General features: G+C 38.4%; 2 protein-coding genes and 2 pseudogenes across 5 annotated transcripts in view; 3 read left to right on the top strand and 1 right to left on the bottom strand.

Moving 5' to 3' along the window:
• LOC138311140 (low-density lipoprotein receptor-related protein 2-like) overlaps positions 1 to 15,475 on the bottom strand; it is a 374,749-nt gene that overhangs the window by 296,518 nt on the left and 62,756 nt on the right. For all 4 annotated transcript variants that reach the window (XR_011206531.1, XM_069252607.1, XM_069252606.1 and 1 more), the window contains exons 2-8: positions 5,223 to 5,348; positions 3,897 to 4,142; positions 3,003 to 3,134; positions 2,332 to 2,507; positions 1,758 to 1,962; positions 526 to 651; positions 230 to 370 (exon numbers count right to left, since the gene is read on the bottom strand). Coding sequence is in view for 3 of the 4 variants with exons in the window: in XM_069252607.1 (XP_069108708.1) it covers positions 230 to 370; positions 526 to 651; positions 1,758 to 1,962; positions 2,332 to 2,507; positions 3,003 to 3,134; positions 3,897 to 4,142; positions 5,223 to 5,348 (1,152 nt within the window). In the remaining variant the exon portion in view is untranslated. The remainder of the gene's footprint in view (positions 1 to 229; positions 371 to 525; positions 652 to 1,757; positions 1,963 to 2,331; positions 2,508 to 3,002; positions 3,135 to 3,896; positions 4,143 to 5,222; positions 5,349 to 15,475) is intronic.
• LOC138311149 (tripartite motif-containing protein 2-like) overlaps positions 1 to 15,475 on the top strand; it is a 200,937-nt pseudogene that overhangs the window by 69,795 nt on the left and 115,667 nt on the right.
• LOC138311147 (tripartite motif-containing protein 2-like) overlaps positions 9,073 to 15,475 on the top strand; it is a 53,602-nt gene continuing 47,199 nt past the window's right edge. Inside the window, exon 1 of the mRNA XM_069252615.1 lies at positions 9,073 to 9,411. The gene's annotated coding sequence lies outside the window, so the exon portion shown is untranslated. The remainder of the gene's footprint in view (positions 9,412 to 15,475) is intronic.
• On the top strand, positions 9,295 to 11,505 carry LOC138311151 (E3 ubiquitin-protein ligase TRIM71-like; annotated as a pseudogene).

Raw genomic sequence — 15,475 nt, forward strand, 5'->3', positions numbered from 1 at the left:
TGACCAATAGAAATTTTTTTTTTTTATCTATAAGTATAAAATATGAAGTTTATTTCAAAAACACCAAAATTCTAGTCATCAACTAAAACTTGATCACCTACACAGGATTTTCAATCTCAACTTCACAGGATTTGGTATCATAGACTGTATAACTCACCTTCACAGGATTTGGTATCGTTGACCATGAACTCACCTTCACAGGATTTGGTATCGTTGACCTTGAACTCACCTTCACAGGACTTGCGATCGTTGACAGCAATCTTGTACCCTTCCTGACAGGAACAGTAGTATCCACTGTCACTGAGATCTGTACAGGTCTGGGAACACCCGCCATTGTTTACTGAACAGTTCACATTTCCTGATAGTTTATCTACAACAAATTAATACCAGGTACATTAAAATGTTTACTGAACAGTTCACATTTCCTGACAGTTTATCTACAACAAATGAACAACCATATGAAAATTTTGCAGACAACTTATAAATTAACTACAGCAAATTCAGTTCAATACAGTTCAAACTTACGACAGCCTCGCTCGTCAGACGCATCCTCACAGTCCATGATGGCGTTACACACTTTTGTAGCATCAATGCATTGACGATTGGCACATCGGTACTGATCTGTTGAGCACTTGGCTGGTTTAGGGGTACCTGTGTAGAAAAGTCAAATGATCTTGATACTGGTCAAAGTGGGTTGATATTAGGCATTTGGGAACAAAAGTTTGAGTTGTCATTTTAAAAGATATGCTGATGTATTTCATCAATACATGAATCATTATTCCATCTATCTCTCAGAACACAGGATATGATTAACCATAAAAAAGGAAATAAAGACTGACATATACTATAAACCAGCATAACTTTGTGTGCGGCTGAATTTAAGAAATCATAGAAATAAAATTGTCGCAAAAATGTTTCAAATAAATGATACTAGAACCATAGAAGTCTAGATTGAGAAATTAAACACCATAAAGATAAGTCCATATACAGTACCATCCCTATAGCTACCATCTCTATGGCTACTATCCCTATGGCTACCATCCCTATAGCTATAATCCTTATGGCTACCATCCCTATAGCTACCTGTCTCTATGGCTACCATCTCTATGGCTACAAACTATATAGCCACCATCTCTATCGTTACCATCCCTATGACTACCTTCTCTATAGCTAACATCCCTCTAGCTAAAATCCCTATGGCTACCATCCCTATAGCTACAATACCTATAGCTACCATCTCTATTGCTACAATATCTATGGCTATTATCCATATATAGCTACCATCCCTATGGCTACCATCCCCCTGGCTAACATTTCTATGGTTACATCCTTATGGCTACCATCCCTATGGCTACCATCCCTATGACTACTATCCCTATGGCTACCATCCCTATAGCTACCATCCCCATGGCTAACATCTCTATGGCTACCATCCCCGTGGCTAACATCTCCATGGCTACATCCCTATGCCTAATATCTACCATCTCTATCGCTACAATATCTATTGCTACTAACCCTATTGCTACCATCCCTATGGCTACCATCCCGTGGCTACAATATCTATGGCTACTATCCCTATAGCTACCATCCCTATGGCTACCATCCCTATGGCTACCATCCCGTGGCTACAATATCTATGGCTACTATCCCTATGGCTACCATCCCTATGGCTACCATCCCTATGGCTACCATCCCTATGGCTACCATCCCCGTGGCTAACATCTCTATGGCTACCATCCCTATGCCTAATATCTTACACAGGTCGTGGTTGTTCTCATCGGAGCCATCACCACAATTGTCCACTTTGTCACACAATCTCCAGCGCGGGATACACTTGAAGTTGTTACACCGGAATCTCGTGTCCTGTGGACAGTCAATCAGTTGGCAGATTTCTGGACGTTCATCTGAACCGTCCCCGCAATCATCATTTCCGTCACAACGCCATCGTCGTGGTATACAAATCTGGAAAATTACAATGAGTTTTCACTCAGGTAAATCCCATGAATTATTTTTGCATGAGCAATATTTTTGGTGATTTGACAGGTAGTCATGGTCAAAATACTAAGAATTTTCTTAGGTTTAATTCCATTTACCTTTGAACCCAATTTGTAAAATTGTGATTCACTTAAACTTAATTTTCTAGTTTTAGGTCTGACTTGCAAAATGCACTTACAAAAATAACCACATGCACTGTATAATTGGATCACAACAATACTTCTGCAACCTTTCTCACAAATTCAGAATTTTTTTATTCCAGTTTTTATTTCAAACCTGTATCAAAATTTCTGTATTAAGCTTATTGTTTTAAGTAATATTTATAATTGTTCATACCGTGTTGTCACACTGAAATTGATTGGCTGGACAGTAACGGTTGCCAGGGTAACGTGGTGGACAACCTTGTTCATCCCAAGCGTCCTTACAATCTCGCTGACCGTCACATTTGGACTTATTACTGATACAATGACCAGTAGGACACTGAATCTGGTCAGTCTGACATTTATGGTACTCTGGAAAACAAAGGGAGATAAATCAGTCTGTCACTTATGGTACTCTGGAAAACAAGGGGAGATCATTCAGTTTGTCACTTATGGTACTCTGGTAAACAAGGGGAGATAATTCAGTCTGTCACTTATGGTACTTTGGAAAATAAGGGGAAATAAGTCAGTACTCTGGAAAACAAGGGGAGATAATTCAGTACTCTGGAAAACAAGGGGAGAATATTCAGTACTCTGGTAAACAAGGGGAGATAATCTATAAACAACAAATAGAAGAACTGAAGTATACAGCAATCTGTTAATAATTGTACCTTTAATATTTGTTCCCCATGACTTTGAATATCTCACTGAAGCAGTAATGAGTAATCTGTATGAAATCACTAGATAAATTCTTAAGAAGGAATTTTAAAACATGAAAAAAGGGAGATATTTTTCGTAATAAAGTAAAATATAAGAAGAATTAAAACAAATCAGGGGAGATAACTCTTAGATACATGATTATCATACCTTTACAATAGTGGGGATCTTCATCTGAGTTGTCACCACAGTCGTTGTCATTATCACATCTCATTTTGTTGGGGATGCACTTCTTATTCTTACACAGGAACTCCGACTCGGAACATTTACGGTATTTCTTAGCTGTAATGATAATGTAGTTACATATATATAGTCACTTAACATATTTACAGTACTTCTTAGTTGTAACGGTAAATGTAGTAGTCACTTCATGTTATTTTCTAAAAGATTTAAATGAATAGATGTTCATTAATTAAAGGTATTAAATCTTCAAATATTTAAGCATTTTGCTAAAATGGGTACAAATATGATGTTCATTAAAATAATGAATGAAACATTCACAAGACTACATATTGTACAAATTCAAATATTTGTTCAGAGCTTTAAGTCTTAACTTCATTTTAAAGCAGATGCATCTTCAAATCATGACATCCCGCTGAATTTTCTAGCAAATGAAAAGTGCTCAAGGTTCCAAGTTGTGGCGTCACAATGAATAGACATATACAACTAGAAAGGTCACCTAATATTTGATACAAATTAGTTATGTCAATTATAAGTGCAAAGGGCAATTACTCAATCTATTACCATCGAATCAAACTGGATTTTGAACTCGTCCGAGATATTTCCAATCTTAGTCTACATACAAAGTTTCATTAAGCTCGGTTTATATTTAATCAAGTTATGGCGTTCAAAACGAAATGTTAACGCACGACGGACGACCGCTTGACGGCGGACAAAAGACTATCGCAATAGGTCACCATGACCTATGTTCAGGTGACCTAAAAATGTTACGTGAACAAAGTCATTGGATATCAATTAGATTTAATGTAAACATTTGGATGTAGATTACTGTTGATAACCTTTGCTAAGAAGAGATTTCCTTACCACACATCAACGCGTCCTCGTCACTCTTGTCGTCGCAGTCGTTGTCAAAGTCGCACAGCCAACGTTTTGGAATACATCGTTTGTTGGCACACTGCCAATCTCCAGTCGGGTGACATTTCAGACAATTAGCCTCTTCTTCATCACTGTTGTCACGACAATCATCACGTCCGTCACATCGTTGCCAGTCGGGAATACAGCGGTAGTTTGTTTTACAGCGCCACCAACCTTTCTGACACTTCCGAGTTGCTGAGTAAAAATAAAATAAGTTTCAATCCATGTAATACTTTCTGGAATGCAATATGACACTCTGAACCATAAAATATACTAAATCTGTGTATGTGAAGTGTATATATATTGTCTGATTTACAATGCAATCCCAGTGACATGACTTACTGCAGTTTCACCGGGTATGTAAAGTTTATATAAATGTATATTATCTGATTTATAGTGTAATCCCAGTGAAATGACTTACTGCAGTTCCATGTCTGTATATATTATCTGATTTATAGTGTAATCCCAGTGAAATGACTTACTGCAGTTCCATGTCTGTATATATTATCTGATTTATAGTGTAATCCCAGTGAAATGACTTACTGCAGTTCCACACCTGTATATATTATCTGATTTATAGTGTAATCTCAGTGAAATGACAAACTGCAGTTCTATGCCTGTATATGTTATCTGATTTATAGTGTAATCCCAGTGAAATGACTTACTGCAGTTCTATGCCTGTATATATTATCTGATTTATAGTGTAATCCCAGTGAAATGACTTACTGCAGTTCCATGTCTGTATATATTATCTGATTTATAGTGTAATCCCAGTGAAATGACTTACTGCAGTTCCATGCCTGTATATATTATCTGATTTATAGTGTAATCCCAGTGAAATGACTTATTGCAATTTCCCTCCTGTATATATCATCTGATTTGTAGTGTAATCCCAGTGAAATGACTTATTGCAAGTTCCCTCCTGTATATATCATCTGATTTATAGTGTAATCCCAGTGAAATGACTTACTGCAGTTCCACGCCTGTATATATCATCTGATTTGTAGTGTAATCCCAGTGAAATGACTTACTGCAGTTCCATGTCTGTATATATTATCTGATTTATAGTGTAATCCCAGTGAAATGACTTATTGCAATTTCCCTCCTGTATATATCATCTGATTTGTAGTGTAATCCCAGTGAAATGACTTACTGCAGTTCCATGCCTGTATATATTATCTGATTTATAGTGTAATCCCAGTGAAATGACTTACTGCAGTTCCATGTCTGTAAATATTATCTGATTTGTAGTGTAATCCCAGTGAAATGACTTACTGCAGTTCCACGCCTGTTTCTCATCGGACCTATCGCCACAGTTGTCGTCGTAGTCACATTTCCACGTACTCGGGATACACTTTCCATTGTCACACGTGAACTGGTGAGATCCACAAGTCATGTTCTCTGTAACAGACAACAAAGATCACGAATGTTTCCGTCTACAGATATTGGTTTGGCTTAATTAGTAAATCGTCCAATTAACAGTCAGAGTTATTTAAGAATGTGCCATTGTTAAGATTTTGGAGGAAAGTCAGAGTACTGGACAAAAACCACCGACCATTGGTCAGTACCTGGCAACTACCCCACATGGAATTCCAAAAGGTGAAGAGCTTGCGGTAATGTGTCGGGACATCTTTTAAATCACTTGAGTCTTTCTCTCTCTTCCATCAGTGATCTATAGTGGTTCAGATGTCCCGACATATTACAACAAACCCTTCACCTCTTGGTTGTTGGTGTTATGTAAGACAGTTGATAGGTTGTGACTGCTGGTTGGTAGGTTTTCTATGGGGCTATAATTCTAGATTTCCTTCACCTCCTAAACCTGGAACATCCTTAAAGGACGTTCCGAACAGTGATCGAATGCGCCGTTCGTTCGGATTTCCTCGGGTCAATGAGTGCATTCGGAACTACACATGAAAACTCTTTTGTGACTAAGATTATGACGAATAGCGACCTATACATTATCCGTCTAACGATATCTTACCTTTTGACGTTAAAATCAGGATAGCATAGTCGATAAACGGCGTATTTGTCGATATTGTATTTAGTTCGGTTTGCCGAAAGCATGATACCGGGTGAAAATCAAAGTTTGTACGGTAGGTGTAGGACTTCGTTTCGACAAACTAGAAAAAAATAATGTTGTCAGATCTTTGAATTTGGCTAGGCTAATATAACATGAAGCTACATGTATCTTTTGAGAAGCACATTACATAACTCATACAAACGGACTGATATATGCCGATACGGTCTCGATCTTGTACTGAATAAAATGAGATTTCATAACAATCAAGTGATTAAAACATTTTCTGTTCAACTCCGTTAAACTGTGAATATTTGACACTTAATATACATGTGTTTTAAGGGAGATGCATAATTAAATCAAGATATTCCAATTTTGCCGAGTAATCCTCTAGTATAAAACTACAGATACAGAAATATTTTCATCTCTCCATCGCCCCACCCCTGCTTTTCGTTCAATTTGTACAAGCTAGTATATTTCATGAATATTGCGTATGTAGATGTCTACATGTATCATGTTTAGCTAATATGATCCTCAATAAGCACTAACACGTTCGGGAAACAAGATTTTATTTACTGCATACATGTACGATAAAACATAGGCCTAACTACTGTAATTAGATGATGCATGTATTTCCCGTTTTGAGAAAATGCATGGAAGTACTCTGATTCAGTTGATCAAATACTATCTTACGAAAAAGCACATGTAAGCTAGTGTCAACATCAGTATTATATCTGTGATATAGAAACTAAACATGTACATGTAGGCATAGACTAATTATTTTCCTGTCTACAGTAATCAGCTGAACGTAGATCGAGGATTCGTATACTTGCCGTATAGGTTATATTGAGGATCCAAAAATCTGTTTTAGTTTACTTCGGATAATAAATATATATCTACATGTATTAGATATGCAGATATCTCCTCAAAAACATACAAAGACATACAGTTGTGTATGATGACATCGATTTTATCGACATTGTTGTGATCAAGTTGAAGTTATCAACTTCGATCGTTGTCACGTAGACGCTTTTCATCGTTACAATTTTGGCGCCAAATTCAAATTTATGCTTGAAAATCTGCCTCAAACGACTATTGAAGCTAAGATATCTTGAAGATGGATAGATATATTTTGGTAAAATAATTTTCCGCTAAAACAATATAAAATCATGGATTGTCTAAAGGGTAATTGAAGTCGAATCTTTACACGGAATTTTCCATATTCATTGTTCAGATATTATATCCAGTCAAAATAATGGCTTATTTGTGCCATTTCTTAGCTTTGTATAGCATCAAATCGGTGGCATATTACACTTTATAATATTCAATCTATAAGATGGTCTTTATAAAAAAAATTACCGCTCGATTTCGGTCTAATAATATAATTGTGAAAAAAGTCATTTTTTAGGGGGTAGGGGTATAGAAAGGCTAATTACTCAAAAATTCCGCGGTCAATTTTTTTTATATTCTTTCATCATAACCCAAACAACTGTTTTATTATGTGGACAAAAAATAAAGAAAATTAAACGACACAATTTTTTGAAATTAAGTATTTAAGTTGAAATTCAAATGCAAAAATTGGCCCTTTTTAGGCCTCATTTACACGCATTCGCGTGAAAAATTCACAATTATTGTATTTTTAAGAGTGGAAACGACATTGAGGTCATTGATAGCCATATAAACTTACATATTAAAGATAAAAAATGTTGTTGTTTGTAATATTTCAGTCAATTCTCAAGCTTTGAAAATATGTGTGTAAAATTGTATTTTGAGGAAAACTGAGGGTAAAGTAGGGTTATTGAGAGTACAATATTTCCAAAACTGCACGGTCAAATTTCAAATAAAAGCCTTAATAAACAGTTTATCAACCATTCTCTCAATGAGCAAACTTTAAAGAAAGGGGAAATTTTTAGGCCTAACTGTATCGAACCACCTTAAGTTTAACGTCCTATATATGTATAGTTGTTCAATTTCCCAGACGTAAAAGATTGACTGTTTTTGACTTATTCGTTTATTTTCGTGAATTATCTTTTTAAGTTCCATTCTTATGAGTGGCTATAGTACTTGAAACCAGGATTTTAATAAATTTCTCGATTTTGAATTGATCTGCAAATTTAGCGAAATTAAAACCCCCACAAATATAAGCAACTATATACAAGTAGTAACAGCCAGGGTTATGTAAGGACGTGCCAGGTTTATTGGTGGAGGAAAGCCGGAGTACCTGGAGAAAAACCACCGACCAGCTGTCAGTACCTGGTAACTGCCCCGCATGGGATTCGAACTCGTGACTCAGAGCTGGAGGGCTTGTGGCTTGAGGCATCTTAACCACTCGGCCACTGCGGCTCCTTCATCTTGTTAGAAAAGATATTGAATATGAGGGTAAAGATGCATAGACCAAATAGATATTATAATTTCTCAAAATGTCTCTATACGGTATATTATGATAGTGTAAAACCTGCCTTAGCGACCACCTCTGTATACAGACCACCTCTGTATAAAGACCACCTCTGTATAAAGACCACCTCTGTATAAAGACCACTCTCTTAGGGTCCCAAATGGTCATGTTCAACTCTATTAAAAGAACCACTTGTATATCCAGACAATTTTTCTCTTCCTCCTTGGCTTGTCTTTATAGACAGGTTTGACTGCTGTTTCAAAAGTCAAAGAAAAATGAAAAATGACATGACACCACAAGACTTTGTTAAGAATTATGACGGACCTCATGATTTGTTGTATAAGTCTGTCAGGACAAGTTCAACACCAGTATTGTGTATTCTCTATGTTCATTTATTTCCATTTTTTATAACTTACCAAAATTTCTACATACAATTACCGATACATGTATATAATAATATATCAATTTGTAAAGAGTTATAAGAAAATTAATCTATAAATATCAAATAAGACATGACTGTATATTTCTCTACGTTCATGTACAGTACATGTGTGACTTATTACCCAATACACATACCCAACAGACAATACACCCCAGGTGAACTGTAGGTATTTAAATATCACGGTTTGTAAACATGACCCAAATTGACCTACTACACAATCTATGTCTGCTTTACAATGGTGCGTCTGTCAAACTAGACAAGGAAGTAATACTATCAGATATCGCCAGCTGGCCTCAATAGACAGACATTTTGGTCGCTAAACGTTTGTTTACATTAGTAACCAATGACAAGGATGGTCTTATTCTGTGTGGACACATATTATTTCATTTAATGTACAATTTTGTGTATTAACGGGATTGATTTTGATCTAAAATGGATATTTTCATCAGAAACTGAAAAAGTGACAGATCTGCTTTTATGAGAAGAAGGAAGAAAGTTCCCACTTGGCTGTGAATTTCGGAGGGAGAGAAATTTGAACATCATTGAATATCATTTAGATTCTGGGGAAGACCAACTTGATTTAATCCCAGGTACCCTGTGTGTGTCATCAGTGAATGCAGTGATTATCAGGTAATTATTTTCTTGGCGTTTTAAAAACATTGAGGTCAATCAATATTTAAAAACTGTATGTACACACATAGAACTGAATAGAACAAAGAGCAATTAACAACATCAAATAAAACTCTTATTCAACTGGTTATGTTAAACATTGAATTGATCCAGTATATATATTCAATTTTTCAGAAATTCAACAAATAGCTCATCTTCATCAAAATGGCAACAGCAAACATACCAGTTCGTACGGAAGGACAGACAACCTGTAACCATCACAAGGGGAGACAACTAGACTTGTATTGTGAAAAGTGTCGAGAACCAATTTGTTTAAAATGCATTTCCACCATTCATAAAACTCATCCAATGTGTGAGCTTAGTGAAGTCACTCCTCAGAAGAAACAAGACATAAGAAACTTTATAGACAGAACTGAACAAAATGATCTGGTACAAATTGGGAAATACATCACATCTACTGATACACTCCTCAAAGACAATGACAACATATTTGATAAATTAGCACATGAATTGAAGATGCAAACAGATAAATTAAAACAAGACCTTGACCAGCTTAGAGAAGAGACACTCTCACTTTATCAAAAACTTAAAGACGACAACATCAAACTCATACAAAAATACAAACAAGAACTAGAATCATTGAACAAACAAATTAAACACCAAATACAGAAATGTAAGACAACACTTCAGCAGGGCTCACACATAGAAATATATGACACAAAATGTGAAATAGATTCCCAAATACATATCCCTGTCAAACCTACTTTAGATACAGTCAGCTTCAACCCAAACAATACTCCTAAAGGTCACCTGGTACAAGCCTTAGGAAAAGTCACCACCTCAGGCCAAAGTCATACATCCACTGACCAGAAACAGTCAGTAACATTATCAGATGGTCAGCAACAACCCTCATCCCAACAACAGTCAGAAGATAAAGGTAAGAAAGCAGTGGCCAGGAAAAACACTACTGACAGAGACCAAGGTGGTGGAGAAGTGGTCGGCCTCCATGTTACATTGATTCTATATGTCCTACCACTGATGACCAGGCCTGGACCACGGACATAAACACATTAACTCTCCTGGACAGGAAGGGCACAGTGATACAGAAGGTCATACACAAGGCTGGATCAGTGACATCAGTCTTTCACCAACAACACACAGATTGTGGGCCTGTGATAAACAAAACAACATCCTGGAGCTGGTATCAGGACAGTTAACTCAACAATTCACAACTAAAACACGTCCTTACAGCATATGTATTACAGCAAAGAACCATGTCATTGTGGGCATGTCAGGAAACGTCTCCAAATATACCACACAAGGTCAGATGGTACTCACTACAATGGCAGCAGGGACTGGGAAACCATTAGTGTGTACACCATGGAGGATCACAGAGTGTCCTGTCACTAACAATGTCGCAGTGATTGATCACAGTGATGAAGATGATGGTGGTGATGGAAACAGTCATGTTGTTGTCATGGATACTGACTTCCAGAAACTGTTTGTATACAGAGGTGACATCCCCAGTACATGTAAACAATCACCACAAACAGGAGGTGAACCATTTAACCCCTAGGGTATAGTGTATGATAGTCAGGGGAGCCTCATCATAGGGGATGAAAACAATAAAAAAGTTGTTCTATTGAGTGAAAATGGTAAAGGACTCAGGATCCTACACACAGACAGAGAGAGGGTATTTAGTGTAGGTGTGGGTAGAGATGATTTACTGTGGATAGACACTTGGAGTTGTGTAAAGATGTTACAGTACTACAAAATGTGATACAATTTTTAATTACACTACAGCAGGGTGTGATAGCTGCGATAAAACTACTACAGTACAGCAGGGTGTGATAGCCGTGATAAAACTACTACAGTACAGCAGGGTGTGATAGCTGTGATAAAACTACTACAGTACAGCAGGGTGTGATAGCTGTGATAAAACTACTACAGTACAGCAGGGTGTGATAGCCGTGATAAAACTACTACAGTACAGCAGGGTGTGATAGCTGTGATAAAACTACTACAGTACAGCAGGGTGTGATAGCTGTGATAAAACTACTACAGTACAGCAGTACTACAGCAGGGTGTGATAGCTGTGATAAAACTACTACAGTACAGCAGGGTGTGATAGCTGTGATAAAACTACTACAGTACAGCAGGGTGTGATAGCTGTGATAAAACTACTACAGTACAGCAGGGTGTGATAGCTGTGATAAAACTACTACAGTACAGCAGGGTGTGATAGCTGTGATAAAACTACTACAGTACAGCAGGGTGTGATAGCTGTGATAAAACTACTACAGTACAGCAGGGTGTGATAGTTGTGATAAAAACTACTACAGTACAGCAGGGTGTGATAGCTGTGATAAAACTACTACAGTACAGCAGGGTGTGATAGCTGTGATAAAACTACTACAGTACAGCAGGGTGTGATAGCTGTGATAAAACTACTACAGTACAGCAGGGTGTGATAGCTGTGATAAAACTACTACAGTACAGCAGGGTGTGATAGCTGTGATAAAACTACTACAGTACAGCAGGGTGTGATAGCTGTGATAAAACTACTACAGTACAGCAGGGTGTGATAGCTGTGATAAAACTTCTACATTACAGTTGTGTTTAGCAGTACAGCAGGGTGTGATAGCTGTGGTGTGAGGTGTGATAGCTGTGATAAAACTACTAAAGTACAGCAGGGTGTGATAGTTGTGATAAAACTACTACAGTACAGCAGGGTGTGATAGCAGGGTGTGATAAAAACTACTTCAGTACAGGGTGGATAGCTGTAGATAAAAACTTATGTACTAGATTTTACAGCTTGATAAAGCAGGGTGTTATACTGTCCAATAAAATGTGTCCATGTAATTACATGATTGTGAACTGTAATTATAATATCTACTACAGTACATTGTACTGGGTGTATAAATAGCATGTAATCCTAAAAATCTACTATCAGAATATACATTTGACTGATCTTGTTATATGGTAACAGTACAGTATTAATGATTTAATTAAAATTACATTTCAGTAATAAAGTAAAAAACACAAAGGACCAGTGTAAACTTGGACCTAGAAAGTGATGATAAACAAAGAACCAAGGGTTTTGATACTATCAATACAGATGGACCATTTTTAGGGCTTGATAAGACCCATTACAACATACTATGTATGTGACCAAGGACCACAGTACAGACCAAGGTGATGATAGCTCTGATACAAACCAACTACTACAGAACAAAGGCACAGTGTATATAGATGACAGAAAAACCAAAGTGAAAACAGACTGACAGGAACAGATAGGTAACTATTAACATGGACTACTACAGACACAGATGGACCACAGAACAGATACCAGGTGACTAAGAACAGACCAAACAGACCCAGACAAACTAGACAAAAGGACTGGACTTAGACCTGGACCAGATGGACCATAGGATAGCAGATAACCAATGGACCTTTTACAGAGATATGGACCCAGGACCAGACAGAGAGGACCAGAAAAGATAGGAAGGACAGATGGACCAGGACTATGGACCCAGAACAGACCCAGGACCAACTGACCAAGGTGGATAGGATTCTTTTTGATAAGGGACTAACCTGACAGACAGATGGACCCATGTACCAAAGATGACAACCAAGGACCAGAATCTACTATTTTGGGTGTACCCAGGACTTTGATAAAACTAGACAGACAGGACCAGGGAGTGACATACCAGCAGATGACCAGGACTACAACAGGACATATTGTGAAAGCCCAGGACCAGATATGGACCCAGGACCAGACAGGACAGGTGGACTGTGATAAGACATGTTACAAGGACCAGGATGATAGGACCATGGAAACAGGACCAGACAGATACCAGGACAACATTGGACCAGGACCAGATGGACCGAGGATACAGATGGTTACAGGGACAACAGAGACCAGGACCTGGACCAGACAGACCAAACAACCAGGACAGCAGACCAGATGACCAGACCCAGTGACCAAATGGACCCAGAATACAGTAGGACCAAGATACAGGACAACGGACAAGGAGTGGTACATGTGACCAAGGAACTAGGACAGGAATGACACATGACCCAGGTCAGTGACCAGAACAGATGGAATAATGGACCAGACCAGATGGACCAGACCAGATGGATAGACCAAAAACACGGAAACTAAACAACAGACAGGACCAAGGGTGTGATACTGTTATAACAACCATACAGTAGACCAAAGACATTAGACCAGGAAAATGGACCAGGACTACAAACACAGATGTGGACCAAGGAAAACATAACATAACAGCTGGGACCAGGACCAGAAACAGAGTGTAACATAACAGAACAAAACTACTACGGACCAGGTGGACAGATGGACCAGGGAACAACAGACCTAGACCAGATCAGACCAGGTGTGATAGACCCAAGGATCAGACTGACAGTACAAGACACACAGACCAATGATAACTGTGATAATAAGGAATGAACTACTACAGACACACAGATTTCTACAGACCAATGATAGAAAGACACAAAGACCAGACCAATGGACAACTAAAAAAGACCAGACAGACATAGGACCAATGGATAATGTGATATAAAAACAGATGGACCAAGAACAGACACCGGTACCAAGGACCAGACAGATTAAAGTACATAACCAGACTGATTGAACAGTGACAGTAATCCTTTGACCAGCTGTGACTGACAATGGACCTAAAACATACAGATGCCAACAACAGACATGTGGACATATAATGACCTGACATAACATTGGACAGATAGCAGGATAAAAATACATGTTAAGAACCAGGAATGTGACGGAACACATGGATAAAACTAATAGATGCAAGGACAGAGGGACATTTGACAACCAACTAATGGATAAAGAGAGTGACCAGGACCAACATTACATAACAGGATTGACCAGACAGTAGCTGTGATGATGACTTGACAGATGGAATTTACAGGTTTGACACCAATACATGACAGACCAAGCCAGAAATGACAGAAAACAGTGTGACTACAAAAGTAGAGATGAACAACACAGAACAGTAGGAAGGACACCAATAAATTGACAGACAGACTCCAGATGAACAACAGAAGTACAACATTGATAAAAATAACCAAGGAACATATACAGACAGGCTCCAAGTATCAGAGATGACGACAGACAGTAGGTTGAACACACAAGCTAGAACATGCGACAGAACAGGGCTCCACTATCAGAGATGGAACAGACCGTCAGTAGGATGGACACAACAAGCCAGAAATTGAACAGACAGAGATGTAAAGTGTCTCCAGTATCAGATATAGACAGGACCGACAGTAATGAACACACAAGACCAGTAATGGACAGACCAGAGGCTCTCCGGTATCAGAGATAAACAAACAGACAGTAGTGATAGACACGCAAGCCTAGAAACTGGACAGACAGGGCTCCAGTATCAGAGATTGAACAGACAGACAGTAGGTCTGGACACACCAAGCTAGATAGACAAGATGGACATGGACAGGGCTCCAGTATCAGAGAGATGAACAAACAGACAGTAGGAAAGGCCACACATAGACAGAGAAGATGGACAGACAGGGCTCCTGTTATCAGAGATGCAACAGACAGACAGTAGGAAGGATACACAAGCCAGATAGACAGTTGTAGAGAGGGAGTGACAGGGCTCCAGATATCAGAGAAATGAACAGACCGACAGTAGGATGGACACACAAGCTAGAAATGGACAGACAGGGCTCCAGTATCAGAGACTAAACAGGGACGCGACAGTAGGATGGGACACGACAAGCCAGAAGAATGGACAGACAGGGCTCCAGTATCAGAGATGAACAGACCGACAGTAAGGATGGAACACACAAGTCCAGAAATGGGACATACCGCTAGGCTTCCTGATCAGAGATGAACAGACGACAGTAGACAGGGTCTCACAGTATCATGAAATGACAGACAGATGTACAGTATCAGAGACGGACAGACAACAATATGAATCGAACACACAAGCCAGGAAAATGGACCGACAGGGCTTAGTCTCATCTTTACGCTCAGATAA

The sequence above is a fragment of the Argopecten irradians genome, chromosome 16 (assembly GCF_041381155.1).
Source record: "Argopecten irradians isolate NY chromosome 16, Ai_NY, whole genome shotgun sequence".
NCBI lineage: Eukaryota > Metazoa > Mollusca > Bivalvia > Pectinida > Pectinidae > Argopecten > Argopecten irradians.